General features: G+C 40.7%; 2 protein-coding genes across 3 annotated transcripts in view; one reads left to right on the top strand and one right to left on the bottom strand.

Annotated features, from left to right (window-relative positions):
* The window catches only part of osbpl7 (oxysterol binding protein-like 7), a 30,678-nt gene extending 22,213 nt beyond the window's left edge, over positions 1-8,465 (top strand). Inside the window, exons 20-22 of one of the 2 annotated variants that reach the window (XM_060939895.1) lie at positions 6,673-6,799; positions 6,935-7,057; positions 7,138-8,465. In XM_060939895.1, coding sequence (XP_060795878.1) covers positions 6,673-6,799; positions 6,935-7,057; positions 7,138-7,246 — 359 coding nt within the window. In that variant the 3' untranslated portion in view covers positions 7,247-8,465. Of the gene's footprint in view, positions 1-6,672; positions 6,800-6,934; positions 7,058-7,137 lie in introns of those variants that run through there. The other variant, XR_009656496.1, reaches the window with a different exon arrangement.
* tbx21 (T-box transcription factor 21) lies at positions 8,456-20,130 on the bottom strand. The gene is made up of 6 exons (XM_060939896.1): positions 19,258-20,130; positions 13,562-13,716; positions 13,016-13,137; positions 12,722-12,880; positions 12,305-12,366; positions 8,456-12,031 (listed from the first exon to the last, which is right to left on the bottom strand). Exons 1-6 carry the CDS (start codon positions 19,794-19,796, stop codon positions 11,236-11,238), a joined length of 1,833 nt encoding a protein of 610 aa, XP_060795879.1. The 5' UTR covers positions 19,797-20,130; the 3' UTR covers positions 8,456-11,235.
* Positions 20,131-21,371: the final 1,241 nt, after the last annotated feature.

Raw genomic sequence — 21,371 nt, 5'->3', positions numbered from 1 at the left:
GGTAGATGGTCTCCAGGTAGAGGTAGGGAGGCTGGGGGGGCTCAAGGCTTGGTGGCGTTCTCTCATCCTGTTGTCCAGACGAATAGCATGTGAGATGAGGGTTTCGAGGTCACTTGGGCATCCAATAGAGGCCAGACCGTCCTTGATGGGGTCAGACAGACCATGGTGGAAGGCTGACACCAGGGCAGTCTCGTTCCATCCACTTACTGCTGCGAGTGTTCGGAACGAGATGGCGTAATCTGCGACGCTTCCTCCTTGCCGGATGGACATGAGCTTTCGGGCTGCGTCGGTACCGATGTCTGCCTGATCGAAGACCCGAAGCATCTCTTCAGAAAACAGCTGGAAATCAAAGCACTCAGGTCCATGTCTTTGCCAGATAGCAGTAGCCCAGGCTCGCGCCTTACCAGCTAATAAGGTGATCACAAAGGCAATCTTGCGGCGATCCGTAGTGTAGGTGGTAGGCTGAAGCTCAAAGGTGAGTTGACACTGGGTAAGGAACTCTCGGCACTCACTGTGCTTGCCGTCATACCTCTGTGGTGCAGGAAGGCTGGGTTCGCGAGGTGAAGAAGGCAGCATTGCAGGAGGCACTGGAGCAGGGGTGGGAGCTAGATCAGGAGCAGGAACTGGATCAGGAGCAGGAGATGCAGGCAGAGATGTCAGCTGTGCCAGGGTTTTCCCAATTTGCTGAAGCAGTTCCTCGTGGCGAGCGAGGGCCTCACGTTGGCTGGTGAGCGTACGTCCATGAGCGTCCATGGTCGCTCCGAAGCGTGTCAAAGCTGCCATAATTCCCTGAAGGTTGGCCGGGTAGACAGTTGAAGCAGCCTCTGCTGAGTCGGTCATGACGGAGTCTTTCTGTTAGGGTTTTGCTGGGATTCGAACCTGGTTCGTTGGTGTGATAATCCAGCAAACCCCCACTAGGCCACCAGGGGGATGACTCAAATGCAGAGGCGTGAGGCGGAAGTAGAAAAAGAATCAAAAGGTTTATTTAAACTATATACACTATATACAGGGCAAAACAAAAGACAAAAAAACCCAAAGAGTATAATCCAAAAGAAAAGCAAAGTGCAAAAATTCAAAAGCTAAGAAGATCAAAAAACACAGTACAAAGGAAACTGGAGATAAACATAACAGCACAAAGACTCCGTGACAAGAGGACTGAACTCAGGGGTATAAATAGACAAACTAATTAAGGACACAGGTGAAGATAATTAGGCAATTAACACAAACACAAAACACAGGAACAGTGGCGGCCTCTAGAGGCCAAAATAAACACGACATGAAAAGGAAATAACAGCGGCCTCTAGAGGCCAAAACAGTCCTAGTCCTAACACACCTAGTGCCAAATGCAACAAAGTAGCCCCAAATCATAACCAAGCCTCCTCCATTTTTCATAGTAGGCATGGTGTTCTTTTCTTTGAAAGCCTCATTTTTTCTTCTGTGGACATAGTGTTGACGTGACTTGCCAATAAGCTTGAGTTTTGTCTCATCTGTCCAAAGGACATGTTCTTGGAAGCATTGTGGCTTATCAAGATGCATTTTAGTAAATTCCACTCTGGCTGTTTTTTTTTCCTTTCAACAATGGAGTCCTTCCATTGAGCCTGCTGTCACTCAAAAAGTAATGGATGGTGCAATCAGACATTGATGTACATCATTCTCATCTCATTATCTCTAGACGCTTTGGAATTTAACTTTTATTTCTTTGGAAGTTGTCCTTGGCTCTTTTTCTACTATTGCCACCATCCTTCTGTTCAATCTGTGGTCAATTTTCCTCTTGCAGTCATATCCAGGAAGGTTGGCTACATCCATCCATCCATCCATTATCTGTAGCCGCTTATCCTGTATAGGGTCGCAGGGAAGGTTGGCTACAGTCCTGTCAAATTTAAACTTCTTAATAATATTTGTGACTGTATTCACAGGAACATGAAGCTGCTTGGAGATGGTCATATAGTCTTTGCCTTTAACATGCTTGTTGATAATTTTCTTTCTGATCTCCTCAAACGTCTCTCTCCTTTGCTTTCTCTGGTCCATGTTCAATGTGGTGCACACGACAGCGATACCAAACGGCAGAGTGATGACTTTTCTCCATTTAAATAGACTGAATGATTGATTACAAGATTGAAGACACCTGTGATACTAATTAAGATTAAACAATTACTTTGAAATATCACTATAATCCAATTATTTATTATCTTTTCTAGGGGTACCAATAAATCTGTCCAGGCTATTTTAGAATATTTTTCTAAAATAAACAATAAATCATTTCTTTTAACACTTTTTTTTTGCTTTACTCTATCATACCAAAGGCATGCAGGTATACATGAGAAAATTGCTTTTAATTTCATTACTTTTCAGGAAGAATAAAGCATTGTTTTAATGAGCTGTAAGGGTACCAATACATTTGTTCATGTTTGTATATATAATAGACTGCAGGTCTGGATAATATACTATGTACATTAAAGCTAAAACATCCATCCATCCGTTATCTGTAGCCGCTTATCCTGTACAGGGTTGCAGACAAGCTGGAACCTATCCCAGCTGACTATGGGCGGGAGAGGCAGGGTACACCCTGGAAAAGTCGCCAGATCATCACAGGGCTGACACAGAGACAAACAACCGTTCACACTCACATTCACACCTACGGTCAATTTAGAGCCACCAATTATGGCCCTTTTCCACTACCCTTTTTCAGCTCACTTCAGCTCGCTTCAGCTCACTTCAGCCCGACATGGCTCGCATTTCGACTACCAAAAACCAACACGACTCAGCTCGTTTCAGCCCTGCTTAGCCCCTAAAACTCGCACCGTTTTGGAGTGGGGCTGAAGCGAGCCAAGCCATGCCGAGTGAGGCTGGGGGCGTGAGCAGACACTCCCCTGTGCACTGATTGGTGGGGAGGAGTGTCCTCACATGCCCACACACGCCCCGCGAGCACGCTGGGATCTGTAAACACCGCAAACCCGGAAGAAGAATAATTACGAATTACGAGAATTTCTGAAGCCTTATGCGCCTCGCCTCATCTATACGCTCTTGCCAGTATCTGTCCGCGTTGTCGGTGACAACAAGCCACAGCACCAAGACCAGCAACACTAACAACTCCATGTCCTCCATGTTTATTGTTTACTATTCGGGTCGTGAGACTACCGCTTAAAAGATCACTGATGTCACTGTTTGCGCTGCTTAACGACATCACCTGACATCCACCCACTTTCGCTAACTCCACCCAATGTGTCCACCCACTTCCAGCCAGCATGGTTCAGCGCGGTTGTAGTCGAAATGCAACTCCAACAGCCCCGCTCAGCCCGACTCAGCCCGACTCAGCCGCGTTTGTAGTGGAAAAGCGGCATTAGTCTAACCTGCATGTCTTTAGACTGTGGGGGAAAACCAGAGCACCTAGAGGAAAGCCACACTGACAGGGGGAGAACATGCAAACTCCACACAGAAAGGCCCTCCTCAGCCACAGGGCTCGAACCCAGGACCTTCTTGCTGTGAGGCGACAGTGCTAACCACTACACCACCGTGCCGCCCCTGAAGCTAACACATGAAATATATTTTCAAAATCAACAGCATAGTAAAATTTTAAATGGTAAAAAAAAATACAAAATAAATTTTCAGGGGGTATTGAAGATACAAAACTATCATATTCTTGATATATGCATGCCATTGATAACGTTACCACTGAGCAGAGATGCTCACAAGTCATTTTTTGCAAGTCCAAGTCAAGCCTCAAGTCTCTTATGGTTGTAATCAGCGTTTTATCATCTGTTGCATTCCATCTGGTCTGCTTAGAAAACTGCATTGCAAATTCTAAGGAATTCAAAGCATTTATTGCGAGATCATCACTCCTTTATCTATTAGCATACAGTATCAGCATTGATAGTTGTTTAGTATATGTAGCTGACGTTAATAATTCACGTGGTCTTTCTCACGGATTAATGTTAGCCAACGGATGGTGGGAGTGGAACGTGGTTGATTAAGTTACCTGACCATTTTTTATAGTCATGGCAAAACCAACACTCTATGCGAGCAAGTATGTCAAGCAAACAAACATTCATTCATCTTTTGAAAATATTCCAATCTAATCAGGTTAATCTCCCTTAGCTACAAAGCTACTAACAAGCTAATGTTAAATATTTGACGCTGAGATAATATGTGTGCAAACCAGTGCTAATGTTATCTTGTCTTTAACATTAAGAACTGATTGACCACTCAGGATGTTTTGAGGTGCCTGATAAAATTTGATGTGGTCAATCCAGCATTCTTTATTTTGATAGAGCACACCTTGCATTTAGCGTTTCTTTTGTTTGGACCTTGTGTGAAGGCATTATAGCCAAAGGTTATCACAAATGGCACAGCAGCTGCAGATGAGCTCTCCATGGTCACAGTGTTATTGCTGACATACTGCAGCTTACAGTCATCTGTGGTCACGTGCATGCGTAAAGGAGGAAATTATATTACGCATGATATTAAGGGAGTGAATGACATTCAGCGTGTGAGATAGTTTCTTAATTTTAATGCACCAATAAATAAATAAATAAATGATTGGGCGGCACGGTGGTGTAGTGGTTAGCGCTGTCGCCTCACAGCAAGAAGGTCCGGGTTCGAGCCCCATGGCCGGCGAGGGCCTTTCTGTGTGGAGTTTGCATGTTCTCCCCGTGTCCGCGTGGGTTTCCTCCGGGTGCTCCGGTTTCCCCCACAGTCCAAAGACATGCAGGTTAGGTTAACTGGTGACTCTAAATTGACCGTAGGTGTGAATGTGAGTGTGAATGGTTGTCTGTGTATATGTGTCAGCCCTGTGATGACCTGGCGACTTGTCCAGGGTGTACCCCGCCTTTCGCCCGTAGTCAGCTGGGATAGGCTCCAGCTTGCCTGCGACCCTGTAGAACAGGATAAAGTGGCTAGAGATAATAAGATGAGATAAGAATAAATGATTGTTCACGATTCCTAAATCTTGAGTCCGAGTCGAGTCTCAAGTCATTGTGTGTGCAGCGTCTGCTAACCATACACTTGAAGAGTTTGAAAGACTCTGAAAGGACTTTTTGTTGGTGGCATGGTGGTGTAGTGGGTAGCACTGTTGCCTCTGGGTTTGAGCCCAGTGCCCGACGGGGGCCTTTCTGTGTGGAGTTTGCATGTTCTCCCCGTGTCCACGTGGGTTTCCTCCGGGTGCTCCGGTTTCCCCCACAGTCCAAAGACATGCAGGCTAGGTTAACTGGTGACTCTAAATTGACCGTAGGTGTGAATGTGAGTGTGAATGGTTGTCTGTGTCTATGTGTCAGCCCTGTGATGACCTGGCGACTTGTCCAGGGTGTACCCCGCCTTTCGCCCGTAGTCAGCTGGGATAGGCTCCAGCTTGCCTGCAACCCTGTAGAACAGGATAAAGCGGCTACAGATAATGAGATGAGATGAGATTGTTCACAATTCCTAAATCTTGAGTCCGAGTCGAGTCTCAAGTCATTGTGTTTGCAGTGTCTGCTAACCATACACTTGAAGAATTTGAAAGACTCTGAAAGGACTTTTTGTTGGTGGCATGGTGGTGTAGTGGGTAGCACTGTTGCCTCACAGCAAGAAGGTTCTGGGTTTGAGCCCAGTGCCCGACGGGGGCCTTTCTGTGTGGAGTTTGCATGTTCTTCCCATGTCTGTATGGGTTTCCTCTGGGTGCTCCGCTTTCCCCACCAGTTCAAAGACATGAGGTTAGGTTAACATGGGGTGGCTTTAGGCTGAGGTGCCCTTGAGCAAGGCACCTAACCCCTAACTGCTCCCTGGGCACTGTAACATAGCTGCCCACTGCTCTCCACCATACCTAGTGTGTGCATGTGTGTGTTCACTGCTTCAGATGGGCTAAATGCAGAGCGCAATTTCAGAAGGGTATGTGCGATGAATAAAGTTCTTAAATTAAAAGACTAAAATCTGACACACTCTCTATCTAAAGACAATGTGCCATTAGTCACATATTTATGTCGACCTTACACCAAATGACTTTTCAACCAATTATCTATGATTTTACAAAGACCGGAGATTTTGCAGTGTCACTATTTGCATGAGCCGAGACTAAAGATGATATTAACCCTTTCGGACACAAGGAAAAATGCTATGGAACGTCATGCTATGGAACTTCCTGTGTACAATTGTACACATTATGTCCGAAGGGGTTGATTTTATTGGAATGTCAAGACGATAAAAAGACTGACTTAAGATAGCTACCCTGATCATCTTACACCAAACAGCTGAGACGATGGAATCGCATCCCAACTTGAGCAAAACTCTCATGATTTTATTCTGATATTGGAAATTTGTCTGCAACACTCAAACCACTTGAAAGGTCATTTTGTGTAAGGCCAGCATGAAGTGTGACTCGATTCCAAGTTGCAAACTTGAATACTCATCTCTGCCACTGAGCAAATCTGTGAAACTCTTGCATGAACTGCAGCAGTTATCTCAGAATTATCTCAAAGTTATCTCAAAGCCATAACCACAAGGTCATACCACTGCACTCCTAGACAGAGACAATGATATCTGGCCCATGAATCACGATGAACAGATGTGACGTATAAGTTTGAGATGAACTCTTTTTATACCTGGCAGATCCATTCATCAGAGTGACTAGTCCTTGCACTGATAATTTGGAAGCTTTTACTGTGCAGAGGATGCATTTATCACTATATCTGTACTACCCTGCAGACCCTCAGCCTAAGGACCACACCCTTTACTATGGCTTCTCCAGCTTTGCAATGGAAATGAATGAGCTGACTCTTGAACTTGAACCTCTGCTACCCCGAACAGATACACGGCTGCGTCCAGATCAAAGGTCAGTCTATAGCTGGATGTCTAACAGAACTTATTGCTTGCTTCTTCTAGAAACCTCTGCACAAGTGCTGTTTAGGTTGGTTATATATAAATAACCTAAACCTGTAAATAACCTAAACCTCATTACTGTGGCCAGGATGTTGGAAGAAGGCAAGGTGGAGGAGGCTGACATCAAGAAAGATGAGGTGGAGGAAAAACAGAGAGAACGGAGGAAGATTTTGGCCAAGAGAGGAGAGCACCATATCCCTCGTTTCTTCAGGTAAGGGGAGTGATCAGAATATCCAAAATGATTTTTGGATTTTTGGTTGTTGAGCATGTCCTCTCCTTTTTCTTATGCAGGAAATCTGTTGATGCGGCTGGTAGAGAAGTGTGGCTCACTAATGGAACTTACTGGAAGCTCAGAGAGAATCCTGGATTCACAAACATGAAAACCTTGGAATTATGGTGAAGTCTCAGTCGAGTTTGAGACTTTGGACTGTAAAACTTTCTTGCATCTTTCTTAAAGTACGTGGGCTTGGACACAAAGCAAATTGTAGAGCACAGATGAACTACCCAGGATAGACTGGGCAAGGATAAAGCCCTTAACCAAAGACCGAGTTTCTTTTTTTTCTTGCCCCCTGTTGAAGTATTCAGGCTCTCACTTCTTTTATGGTTGAACAATGAAACCAATATATTTAGGGGGTTAATCCATGTCTGAACCAAATATTGATTGTTATGCAAACAGGAGAGATAAACTTGGGAAGGTTGTGTTGTTAGTGATTTTTATCAACACCGTGCGGGTTTTAGCAAAATACTGTAATATAGGATATTTTGTAGTTTAAGTTAGAGGGGTGTGCAGAATTGTTTTTGTAATCTCACTCCCACCCACTCTTGTTGGAATTCTGATCAAATCCCATCCACTTCTTCACTTATTATTTTTGTTTATACCTGCCTGTGATATCTTGTAAAGAATTCAGTGTGTCCCACATTATAAGCAAATGTGTAATTTCAACTTCACTGACCCTGATCAGGATCATCAGTGAAGATGAGCCATTCCTGCCTACATGCGTAAAGCTTTTTTTTTTGTCCCATGATATCCCAATCGTGATGCATACTTCTAGCTTAAGCCATAACGGATGTATAATAGGCATACTTTTTTTTAAATTAAAAAATTTCTTAATGGGGAATGTCATTTACCCGTACAACTGAAAACAGGAGTGAAGAGAGATTTTAGCGCACACAGCATTTTGTAGTACTCTGGCAGTACAATAACAAAAAATGGGACAGGCTTGTGTGACGGGCTCATACATTTGTTTTCAAGGGACATATATTTCTTATTAGTTTATGCACATTCTTATGATAACACATGGTAAGTATTTACTTATAATAAAGGGGGTTGTTGAATTAACTGCACAATTGATCTTGCTACTTGACTTTTTCTTGGATGGAATTATTTTAAAAAAGGTATTCTTTTGCATGTGTGTGGATCTTTTTTCTTTTTCAAAGCCATCACATCAGTGAGGCTTCCTGTAATAGGATTTATTCTAAATGGGATTAGAAAATGCACTTCCTCTTCCTCAAAGCCTTAGGCTTTGCGTAACCTGTGTGTACAGTGAAACTACAATGATTAAAAAAGTATTTAATGAAAACTTTTACATTCTAATGAATAAAAGATTCATAATGAAAAATGACATGTTTTATTACAATTAGAACAATTCAAATACATCATTTCACTCTGGACGGTTTTTATGCATTATTTAGGGAGGATTCCTGTTATTTATGAACCTTGGCTTCAAGTTGACATTGGGGAAAATTTAGTATAAATAAAGAGCATATTTTTCATTCATACAGAAGATTGTTAAACTCATGGTTCAGTGGAACATCATATAAATATACCTTAAAGACTATCTGATAATGGCACTGCTAGTCCATAAAAAAGCTTGAGAGGGGACAGCTGGAGGGTAAAATCCCTCACATATGTGGCATTATTCATCAAAGGTGCATTTGAGCAAAGATGTACATAGATTTATCTGAGGGTAAACTTAGTTCTGCTGTGTGTGTATAACATGTAAATAAGGGATGAGTAGATGGGAGCTTATGTCTCAAACAAAACCGATTTATTACTTGAGCCTAATTACTCATTTTACGTCATATTATCATTCTGTGCAAAAAAAAAAAAAGCACCAATTTTTCTGTAACTTTGATAAATAATTGCCATTATTATATCTGAAGAGGGAGATACTCCACTAGGGGTCACCTAAAACATATCCTATCAATTATCCTAACAACACTGTACACTTGTATTCTCAGTGTTCATAAAATATTCAAACAGTGGTTTGAATGCATATTCAAGAATTGTTCATCAATAAAAAACTTAAATTAATATGAACACTTTTTAAATTGCACTTGAAATTAGAAACAGTTTACCAAAAATAACTTCCAGTTAAGCTCATACCTATAAATTGTTTGCACCTTACTACTTACAACCAGGAAACAATTAAAAAAAACAAAAAAAACCCACCCTGTTATTTTAAACCAGTATTAACTTTCAGCATCTCCATTACTTGCACAAAATGAGCTGAATATTCATTGGCACATACTTGACCTGAGTAATATCAAACCATATGCTTATAACCGACCTGTAGCAATATGAAATACAATATCTCACTGTGATTGTCCTCTTCATTATATTGCTAATATGTAATTTGGTTTAGCACTGAAATACACACACTGCTCCCACATTAAGGTAACTCACTGGTTTGAAAGTCACTGACCACGTACTGAAGCTTTGATATTCCACTATACGGGTTTTTGGGAAACTCTATAAAATACTGACAGAGAATTAAAACAACAATTTCATAAAAAGTCACATCATAAGCATTTCTGTTTTTAACAATGTACACAGTAAGTAAGTGCAGTCTTATTACATAATTGTTTACAGTTTTGAGTTGCTCAAACAAAATATAAATAATAAAAAAAAAATAATAATAATCTTGTCACCCCTCTTTGCATGTGCATGCTCATGTGTGTACTGGACCGTTATGTGTTATAGTAAAATATGTTGTTGTGGGAAGTAATTTTATGTGGTTCACTGAAAAAAATCACATTAGTTGATGACCAGTGAAATGTGTCTAAATTCTGAAAGGTGAACCATGTCCTATATTGTGCGTTTTCCTCCACAGTCAGTGCGTTAACATTCTTATGGCTGTCGCCCACTGAGCTGTCGAAGGTCTTTCTCACCTTTGGAGGTCTGCAGGCCCTGATAAGGTGAGACTAAGGTCTCGTTCTTCCTCTGTGTCACTGAGGTCTGTGGTGTGTGAGCTGTTGTCTGATTATGATGTCCAGTCAATGCCCCTTCCAGGTGTCCATTTTCCCACCCTGTCTATCTGCATGTTGTCTTCCTTGTCCTATTTGTGAGACTTGCTGATGTTGGGGTTAAGGATATTCTTTTGACACTAATCAGACTGACATTGCTGTGTTTGTGTTGACCACGTAAATACTGTAACACCTGATCTGAAACTGGCAATTCATCCTGTATGAATCCAAAGTTCAACAAAGATGAATTTAAAGCAGAACCTTTATGTTTACTTCATTATTGTGCGGTATAGTGGCACTGAGCCATATGCAACAAGATGAAATTAGAGCCAGCCTGTTTGGCACATGATCTAGTTAGGGAGATTTAGTAGTGAGAATGGGAGGTTAACAGGAAGACAGCTGATAGGATGAGTCGAACACGTTCTTACCTCTCTGTGGAGATAGCTATACTTTGTTTCCTCTAATAGCACTTAGCAATCACTTACATCATCTGATTTCATTGGGCACTCAAAGACTTATTTGGAGTAAAAATGTGAATGAATTGGAATCATAAAATATAAGTACATACTCAAAACTACATAGCTATATTCTTGGGAAAAATTTCACATCTAATGTGTGTGTGTGTGTGTGTGTGTGTGTGTGTGTGTGTGAGAGAGAGAGGACTGGGAGACTGGACAGGTCCTTGAGGGGAGTGTCAGCAGGTGTACAGACTTCTTTAAATGTTAAACAGTTACAGTTTCTGAATTCATCCAGGTCTCTGTGTGTGTGTGTGTGTGTGTGTGTGTGTGCATATATCTCTCCAGGCCAGTGTTTCAGCCCAGTCACATTGTCTTGACTTGCTGGTCCTCACCATGACAGTGACCTTCAGGTTGAGTGGAACACCTCCACCTGACCTTACCCATACAGTGCTCCCATGGGGAAGCAGCACACCAAACGTGAGAAGGCCAGCAATAACACTGTAGGGATAAAAAGGCAAACAGCACCAGGTCTATAAAGGAAAAAATAATTGAGAATTCTGCGTTAGCTGTTACTGGCCTCTGTTGTCCTTCGTCTCGACTCCCACAGAGCTTTGTCCCAGAAAGCAGTGCAGCTCTGTGGGTGGGACACAGCAGGAGTGCTACACTAACTCAGAGACGATGGCGCTCAGTGACTGTAGAAGCCGTAGTAGCCTGCATCGCTGTTATTGTCCTTTTCACAGGCTTCACTGCTTCGAATGGGAGGAGAGTTCTCAGTGCTGGAGGCATAGGGTGACACTCGTCTTTTCTTGCTCTCTGCACCCTCAAAAAGACCGGAGTCGACTGAGTCTACTGATTTGACAGAGGGGGTTTCCATCCACGTGTCCTCCACCACCTCTTTTGACTTGTCCTGTGGTACTGGCAGCCTCAAGGACTCAAGAAGTGATGGTGAAGGGTGAAGACGGGAATTTACTGCTGGAGGAGAGGAGGACATAGCGGGAGAAGACATGGGGCAGAACCAGCTCAGGCTAGATGTGGCTTTCCCAGGATGGGGGTGGCTGAGGTACTGTGGCGAAGGTCTCGCTGTGCTCCATGTGGCAGGGCTAGCACTTGATATTGGCCCAGAAGTGAAGGGGTTTTCAGGATAGTAGCTCAGTGGGTGGTGGGGTGATGTCTGTAAAGGAAAAGGCTTGTATAGGCTGTTGGCCGTATAGTCACCCTCGTAAGAGCTGAAGTCCAGTAGATTGGAGGGCGTGCCTTGCTGCCCAGGGAGGTACCAGCGCCCATGGTGACTGCCATTTGGGTCTTTGGGACACCCCTGTGCCATGCTTACAGGCTCGCAGCTATAGAAGCGGCTGTGCTGCAGCGGACTAATGTATTGCTCAGGCAGGTAAGGCTGGCGGGGATAGCAGCTGGCTGCCATGAGCTGTTGGCCCTCAGTGGGCGACGGGGTGATACGATCCGAGTCAGGCGGGGCATACAGTCTGTATAGGAACATCAAGGTCAAATTCAACTGACAAAACCCATGTAAAAGTGATAAACACAAATCACACAGGGCTCAGAGCTACAGTGTGAGCCGTAACAGTTTACAGAGATCTGAATATAGCATTTGGGTTTAGTTTTCTGGAAGAGATTGAGTAGTATTATACTTTACATTATTATTTTAAAGTGGATTTCCTGGTAAAATGAAAAGGTTACATGTATTAATAGTCTCATAAAGTAATTCTAGAGGACGGTTTTGTTTTAGGTTTACTTACGTGTCATAATTGTCTCGGAAACCTTTCGCAAAAGGGTTATGGTCTATTTTCAGCTGAGTGATCTGTGAAAGAAATGGCAGGAGCAGGAGCCATGACAGATGCGACGAGTATGGTCAGGATGTCAAGAGAGGAGGAGGGGGGATGTATGTGACAAGAAAAGGGCACACAGAGTTAACAGTTAGAAAGTAAGTGATTAAATTGTAAACTACAAACTGATTCTTAAGGTATCAGAATATCAGATATATGAAACTTTGTATGTATTCATTGTAATTTTAATTTGTTACAGCACAGCTTGTCAATTTGCTTACAGCTGTTTTGTTTCATTGGTGGTTATGCTGTGGGTATCAGCTGATTAAAACAGAGAATAAACCCCACTGATGGTGGAGGAGTGAGGGGGCAGGAGGAGCTGTGACTCACGTCTGCATTCTGGTAGGCAGTGACTGCAATGAACTGGGTCTCGGGGAAGATGAAGGTGAGTGGCTTACAACTGCGGAAGGGATCTTCTGTTCCATCCTCCTTCACCTCCGTGATATGCAAGCGTGGCTGGTACTTGTGGAGAGACTGCAGCACTATCATCTGTGTGGGGAACGTGAGATATGACATGCAATACGAGTAGACAAGAGCAGAGATGGGTTGAGAAGAGGAAATTCAAAGATACCACTGACCACAAGTGATCATGTACACTCCAACTAACATTTTTCTCAGTGATACCTGTGCCATGTTGTTGGAGCTGCCCTTGTTGTTGGTGAGTTTGAGCTTGCCAAATGAGACCTCCTGCCTCATCCAGTGAGTACCTGTGTTAGGAGAGTCAGGATGCATATACATCCTGTTTCCTGTAGAAAAAAAAAGTATGATACACTTTTTATAGAACACCTTAGTGAATTTATGTGGAATTTATACAATAACTGTGCTATAAATACATGACCTTTTCTTGAGAACATTTTAAAACTTGGATTTGACTGCAGTTTTAAAGTTAATGCAGAATGAGATTGCAGTTGGTGATGCCAGACTGTTGCAGTTCACACAGTCATAGTGGCAGGTGTGCATGCATGGGTTTGTTAGATTGTGGTATACAGTGACACCAGATATATTCTTCTCATGGCCACAAAAAGACATAGGACTGAGAAGCAGAACTTTTTTTCCCTCCAAAGCACACTGACATTCAATGCAAAAACCACAATACAGATAAAGCTCTCCTTGACGAAAAAGAACATACTGGGTAAAAGCAAGTATCTAATTGCTGGTTAGTGATTATACCTGGCATATTGCCCTCTGCTTTGCCACACTGCACCCACTTGCCTCCCTGGTACCTCCAGTGGTGCTGGTCAGCCAGAACCACATCCACGTACACGTTGTAGTGAGCCGAGGGGTCCAGAGCACTGATATTAAAACTGAGAAACGGGAACATCCTCCTGTTCAGACAGACAGATACAGGAACCAATTGAGGATAAACAAGAAAGCGAGATGCTTTATGAATCTCTCACCATAAGCCACAAGGCTGGTGCACAGTCACTAATGCTCTGCTGATTCTTCTGTCAACTATCAGACTTGAAGTTATGAGGTTATAGCTGTTGCATAGATTCCAAACAACTGTTTTTTTATGAATAAAATTTTAAGTGCAATTTCATATTATATATATATATATATATATATATATATATATATATATATATATATATATATATATATATATATATATATAAAACTAGCTTTTACTGCCTAAGACAGAAGTAGTCTGCTCCTTTGAAATATCCACGCTTGAGATTACCCCACATACTTCCAGAGTTTAGTACAGTGAAGCAAGTTTTGAAACAAACATGCACAAATTAGTGCATCATTTGGTAGTCCATACATAATATGTAGATCATCAATAATACTGGATTAAGCATGATTTATTCACGCCAAGCTTGTCAGAGTCTCACACACAAGCTTGTCTCTATATCGATGGAATGGAATGCTTTCATATTAAATCATGCCTACATAAGCTTTACATGAATTTGGAAATACTAAATCTAATCATTTTATTTAGTAAATTTGAAATCTGTCATATTCTTTAGTTTTCCAAAATTTATGACAAAATTTATGCAACAAAATCTCTGGCACATGCTCGTCAAAAGCAAGCCGGAAGACAAAGTGAAGGAACCTATGGCTGAACATCCTGTCCACATACAAGCAATTAATAGCCATCACGCTGATAAATGTGGTATAAAGCACTGTGAATCAAAATATAAATAATAGATGATTAAGTTCTTCTTCAGTAACAGCTACGTATCAATATACTGTATGTGAAAACAGAAACTAGTTCCAGGATTCTGTTTTTACCACTTTACACACTCTCTGCTCAATATGATTTATAACCAGAGTGTGCCACAGCCACTCCTCTTCTCTGACTAGCTTTCATGGGCATACTTACCTAAAAGAGACGATTTATAAGAAATCAGTACTTGGTGAAGGGGAAACTTAAAGGTTTACCACAGAGAGTATGCTTTGCATAAGTAGGAGGCTTAGGTTTACTATGACAGAAATTGTTAACCTGTGGAAACTTAGTGACTCGTTGACTCAATAGTCAGTACTCGCCTGGTAGGTGGTTGCCAAACAAAGATACATCTTCTCTGCTGTCTAGGACTCTGTTATATGTCTGCTAGCTGTATGTTCCTACTAATACATATCTCTTCAAATGTAAAATGAAACTTTCAAAAATTAAAAGCATACTACGGTATCACTTCCTTAAAAATGCAAGAGGTAGCACAGTCAGAATTGTACAATTAGAAGGAAGCCTGAGGCAAATCGATTAGTAGTCTGATAGAGGTAAGTGAAAAAGAGAAATGTGAGATAAAAGTGTATGATGTATGTGTAAGAAGTAGTCAAGCAGGTATGTTAGGCAAATGATAGCTGTGTGACTGAATATTCACTGCAGGAAAATTATTCTCCTTGAATGCACTCACTGATTCGCCAGGACAAGAGTTCAGGTCCAGTTTATGTCATCGTACTTACATGCGCTCGTTTGTGATGATATATGCCAGTCTGCAGCTGCTGGTGGACACAACGACTCTGACTTTCTACACTGTATTTTAACGCATTTTTGATTAGATGGCACTGAAACCTTGTCCAAGATAAAGCTGGGTGAGTGAATGATTTGATGGATTTTGCTGTAGCACAGATTTAACTGCACTGCAGATAGATATAGATATGCTTTTTTTGGGATTATGACTATGTGGTGAGTTTAGAAACCACTTAACAAACTCTGTTGGTGGAGCAATGTCACTGTACTAAACACCGTGCAGCTTTTACTGCTGAAAAACAGAGTGAGTTCAGCAACCACAGTCACATCCCTCATAACAGACAATCCCTTTGATCTTGATGCAGTTTTACCGAATTGCTTGTCACTTATTGTCCGTATCTAATACGCTCGTACTTGTAGATCCTCCTAGAGCTGCAAACACGTGCAACAAGTCGCTTTGTAGTGAGAAACTGCAAGTCTGCGACTTAATATGTACTTTATTGCTGAGGCCTGGCCCTTTGCTGCAAGGCTCTGTATACTCCACGTTACCATCAACAGATGAACAGGAAGTGATGTTCAGTGAAAAAAAAAAAAAAAACATTGAGCAAACACTAACATCAAAAATAGCCAGAAATATCTTCTTGCCTTTGCAGCACAGGGCACAGAAAGCATGTACAAGTGGTACAGGAAACAGGCTGCTTTTCATTGTTCCTAAAGTCACAACAATATTATAATAATTAAATATATAATATAAAGTGATTTATACATCATAAATGAGCCAAAAAATGTATAATACCAAAGCTCTGCCTTTATCAGAATATAGAAATGGGGTTTGTGCTGCTTTATTTGGTATTACAAATGAGATATGATGACCATAATAAATGAACTTTCTGCATAAATATTCACTGCTTTTCTGCACCTTATGAAATAATATTTTTCGAACTGTGGGGTTGAATACACAGGCATCAACAACACAAAGTCTCATCTCATCTCATTATCTCTAGCCGCTTTATCCTTCTACAGGGTCGCAGGCAAGCTGGAGCCTCAACACAAAGTCATACAATATATTCACTTACACTGCTGGAATTGTATATAAACCTGTATAATTACAGTAAAAAGTGTATCATGAAACACTATGTCACAGGACTCAATTTTCAGTTGTGCTATATGAACTCAGTGATGCGAAAAAGATCTTTTATTTCCACTGATTCATCTGAGTGTAGAATTTGCCAAAGAATATATAATGTTCATGGATATAGTTTAAGGGATATAGTTCAAGTCATGTCTTTGTGATTAGTACTTTTAGAAATTATATTGTTAGATGCTATATTAGACAAATCATATTTAGATTAAAAATTAGAGAACTAAATGTAAAGAAATAAGGAAATGTTTAATTAAATTGTATACATGTTTGCGCGTTAAATATTTTGCATCCCCTAAAACTGGATTTTAGAAATACAATATTTCTAAAGAAGCCTGGTAGAGTACAAAGCATTTATTTAAAGCATTTTTGCTATATCATGGTCATTATTTTGAAGAATTCATACAAATGCACAGATGCATCATTTGGCCCTATACACAAAATTAATTTTGAGCCATCATAGAGAATCTTTAATCGGTGATGTGGATGTCAGTGAAGTGGGTGTTAGAAGCAGAGATGGTACTGGAGAAAATGTGGCCAGAACTTGAAAAGGGCCAAAGAACCTCTGTTCTCGTTTCAGGCTCTTGGTCTTACAGCAAAGATTTCAAAGCCTTATCTTGGACTGTGTCTCACCTCACTTCTGAAGAAACCTGCCTTACTACATACTCTAACAGACCAGAGGAGAGAGAAAGAGAGAGAGTGAGTGCAAGAGAGGGAAAAAGCACCTTTCTTCATTTCCTGCACTTCAAAGCCACCTCCACTGATGTACGGCCATCAGACTTTCAGCCTCCCCAAACCTTACCACCGCTAGCAGCACATCACCCCACTCTTCCACCCCCATAGCAGAATCAACTGAGCTTGAACACTTCTTGGTATGGAGAGACTCAATTTAAAACTCCATTATGTAAATGTATCACCCACTCTACTTGGCTGATACAGGAACATAAAAATCATTGATTATTTACTAGTATTATCTATAAGTATTTAATTCAAATCTACAATTATTCTGTCATTTAAGTCCTTAGTCTTATTCAAATGAGGGTCAAGAATAACTGATGAAAATTACAGGGACTGAAAATTTAAGGAAATCTGTGCTGTATTGCCACATTAGTGCTGTTACACAGAAATGAAACAGACTTTTTCCCCAAAAAATTTGCTTTATAGTATTTTCTCTAATAATTACATATTTAGGAAAAAAAACGATAAATCTGGGATATTAGTGGCAACCACAAGAGCATTATGTGCCATTATACTCCTTCATAACACAGAATAATTAATTTTGCTGGCCAAGTTCAAAGTCTAGTATGTTTCTTGCATGACTTGTAAAAAGGTTGCGGTGGTGACTGACTAAACAAAGTGTATGTGTGTGTGTGTGTGTGTGTGTGCGTGCGTGTGTTTGTTTTCTAGGGGAGATATTTCAATTACTTTGATTATACGAGGAGGGCAACCGTGGGTACAGTGTCATTATGCACAAGGTGTTAAGGCATTTGCCAGTACAAGTTACACCAAAATGTGTGCATTTTCATATACTCCTGCTGCAGATCCACCCCCGCCCCATCTTAACCCAAGATACACACATACAAATGTACTTATATAAACTGACTGCAATTGAACAATGCAATCAATTTTGAATAATTCAATGTAATGCCTTATATATATATATATATATATATATATATATATATATATATATATATATATATATATATATATATAAACTGCATTTACTGCAGCAATGAATCTGTAAAAAGTAATAGGTTTTACATGAAGAACTCATTGTGCTGCTGTAATATAGCACAGAGTGAGATCTCGACAGTAATTAAGACATTTGTTAGAGATAGAAAAACATATGATTATAGATTATTTTACTGCTAGGTTGTATATTTTTGTGACTTTTTAAACTTATTTCAAAAAGGTGAGTGCACTACTTTAAAGTAGTGATAACTGCTGGTTAATATGAGACACTGCATTTTGACAGAAAACAAAACTTTCACAGAAGGCCTTTTTTTCTTTCTTTCAGAAAACCTATTTGTTAAACTATGACTCACATTTAGAAAGTGACTTTCAGGGAAGAGAGTGTTTAGCTATCTAGGCCTAATCTGAACAGGCTGTATAATAGCAAACTTTGTTATATTTATCCGAAACCGCTTACAGAATTATAGTACAACACGAAATGGTTTGTTTTTCTGAACACGAATTATAGATGAAGCAATACTATAATTGTATTGTATACTGGGCATTTCGCAAAGAATTTTCAACATATAAATATTTAAATAAATAAAATAGTTAGTCATGATATTGCACTCATAGTCAAACAAAGCAACTGTCTCTCATAATATAAGGATTTAATAGTTTTACATTTTCCCCTCTGATATTTCAAAAGAAGCAAGAAAACCAAAATAGGAGACGTCTTTTTTAAGCTCCTGATCCAAATTAAGTGTAATATAACTGACTATAGAACAGCTCATTGAGGGTATTTGTTTACTCTGACAATAAATAAATAAATAAATAAATAAATAAATCAGGTTTTATTCAAGATTAGGCCGCTTCTACAGCCTTATTTCTTTATATCCAGTTAACAAAACTTTATTAGACTCCAGAAAGCAGTGGGATTGCTCTCCTGGGCAGATGCTTTAGGTGTCAGTGAGCATTCTGGCATTCAGTGCCAGATGCCTTTTATTTCCAAATAAAATGCAATGATTCTACTCAGTTACTCCATGTATTTATTATCTGTTTATTTTTGCACATTAAAGTATGTTGAGATCACTTTTGTAACCTATTAAAATTTGTGCTAAGACATAGCCTACGTACCTGCCCTGTTTGGTGATGATCATCTCGGTTTGGTACTTGTGAAACTTGGTCCACAGCGGGCAGTTGTTGAGAAGCACCTGCGTCTTGCCGCACACCTGTAGGCCAGGTAAGGAATAGAGAGGCGCGCGCGGGTAGCCATGCTGAAAGTGCGCATGGTACGAGTCCGCGCTGGCCGGGTAGCCGTCTTTACTGTCCGGTGAATACCCATCAGCCCCTGCGTAAGCCGGGACCGCGCTGCTGCGGCTGAATGTACAGTTACCAAGCGGAGCCGCCGCTGCCGCCGCCGTGGAGTAAAACCTCCCCGCCTGCGCTCCGAGCTCGCCAGCGCCCTGCTCACCGTGGTACGGCAGCGGAAAGTTGTCCTGGCCATTTACAACCGAGTCCGAATAGTACTGCCTCGCGTCTTGGACGCCCATTTTGTAGTCCACTAGCTCCTTGCTCCGGTGAAGGTGACCGCTCGTCTCTGCGTTTTTGGCCAAACTTTGCGCGTCGCTTCCATTGAGCATGTTGATATAGAAGCTGCCGCCTATGCCGCCCATTTGCAGGCTCGCTCCACGCTTACGTGTAGTAACATAGGTTGACAGCTTACTTTCTTCACCTATTAAAACAAATAGGCTCCACAGGAAACTTTAATGGACAGGAGCAAAAGCAAAACGCACCGCTTTTCTCCCCTCTGGCTCTCTTGAGCACAAGCTTCCGACTTCTGAGAACTGCTCCTGTCTCTTTTACGGCCAAAATAAGACCCGTCTCATGTCTGACATGCCTAACATATCGGTGTTTCTTGATTTATTTCATTGTACTGGGTCCATTACTGTAATATAAATAACATTTGCATCACTTTTTCTTTTTAATTTTACATCAGAATGAGAGCTGCCGGTCTCCCAGCCTATGATATACATTCCGTGAGAGGTAATTGGAAAGGCGGGGACTGGAGCTCAGGCAGGACGGTGATAGGTTGATGTTTGAGCAAGACCCCGCCCCTGTTCCAATAGTTCACCGGACCGGTCCGAAATGAGCGAGTTTATCAGTTATTCATCAAACACGATATGATATGATATGATATGATATGATATGATATATGACATGTGATATGATATATGACATATGATGTTATGATATATGATATGATATATTATATGACATATGATATGATGTTATGATATGATATATGACATGTGATATGATATATTATATGACATATGATATGATGTATGATATATGATATGATATGATATGATCTGTGCTCCTGCATTACTACTTTCCTTATTCACACGTCTAAATTCAAAACTGTGTAAACCTGTCTGTGATGGATCATTAGTCAGGAAATAAGGACACTTTCACCCACTTCTCCAGACTGATATGAGTGGACCTGATAGCTACGATTCATGATGAGACTGACGAGTAACAACGTCAATGGAAAATCTAAAGTGTCCTGAAATGCAGTTACTACATAGCTGAGATTAAGATGCACAAATCATTGCATTAGCACAATGTGTAAACATTTATGATAAAAATTAAATTGGCTGATGTGAGAACAGGTGCTAGGAAACAGGGTAAGTTGAAGAAAGAAAAATGAAGAAAGTTCACTTGAGGTTCACTATTATTCAGTGTGAATTCATTTATATTTATTTACGGATATACCGAGCATAAAAAAAAAAGTTCAGGTTCATGTATATTTACATACATAATCTTTATAGTTTTACAGTAATTAGTTTTCTAGTACCATACTTATTTTCTAGTAATTAATTTAATAAATTCGTAATAAAACAGACACCAAACAGAAGATAATAATAATAATAATAAGAAGAAGAAGAAGAAGAATGAGGTATTTGATGTAATATGCACATTTTGAAAGTGATGTGTTTGAGTTTTTAATCCATCTTCTGCAACATGACACATATCACACAGCCACACATATGTACTACTCTCTCTCTCTCTCTCTCTCTCTCTCTCTCTCTCTCTCTCTCTCACACACACACACACACACCACACACACACACACACAGAGGAAGAGCAAAAGAGTCCCCCTAGTACAAATATGACACAGTTCACGTTCAATGCTGTCATTGCACTAATTCCACTTTTTTGTCTCTCCAAGCAAGGTGAGCTCACAA

This window comes from Neoarius graeffei, chromosome 14, assembly GCF_027579695.1.
Source record: "Neoarius graeffei isolate fNeoGra1 chromosome 14, fNeoGra1.pri, whole genome shotgun sequence".
NCBI classification, from domain to species: Eukaryota; Metazoa; Chordata; class Actinopteri; order Siluriformes; family Ariidae; genus Neoarius; species Neoarius graeffei.
This window is presented reverse-complemented; position numbering and strand designations above follow the sequence as displayed.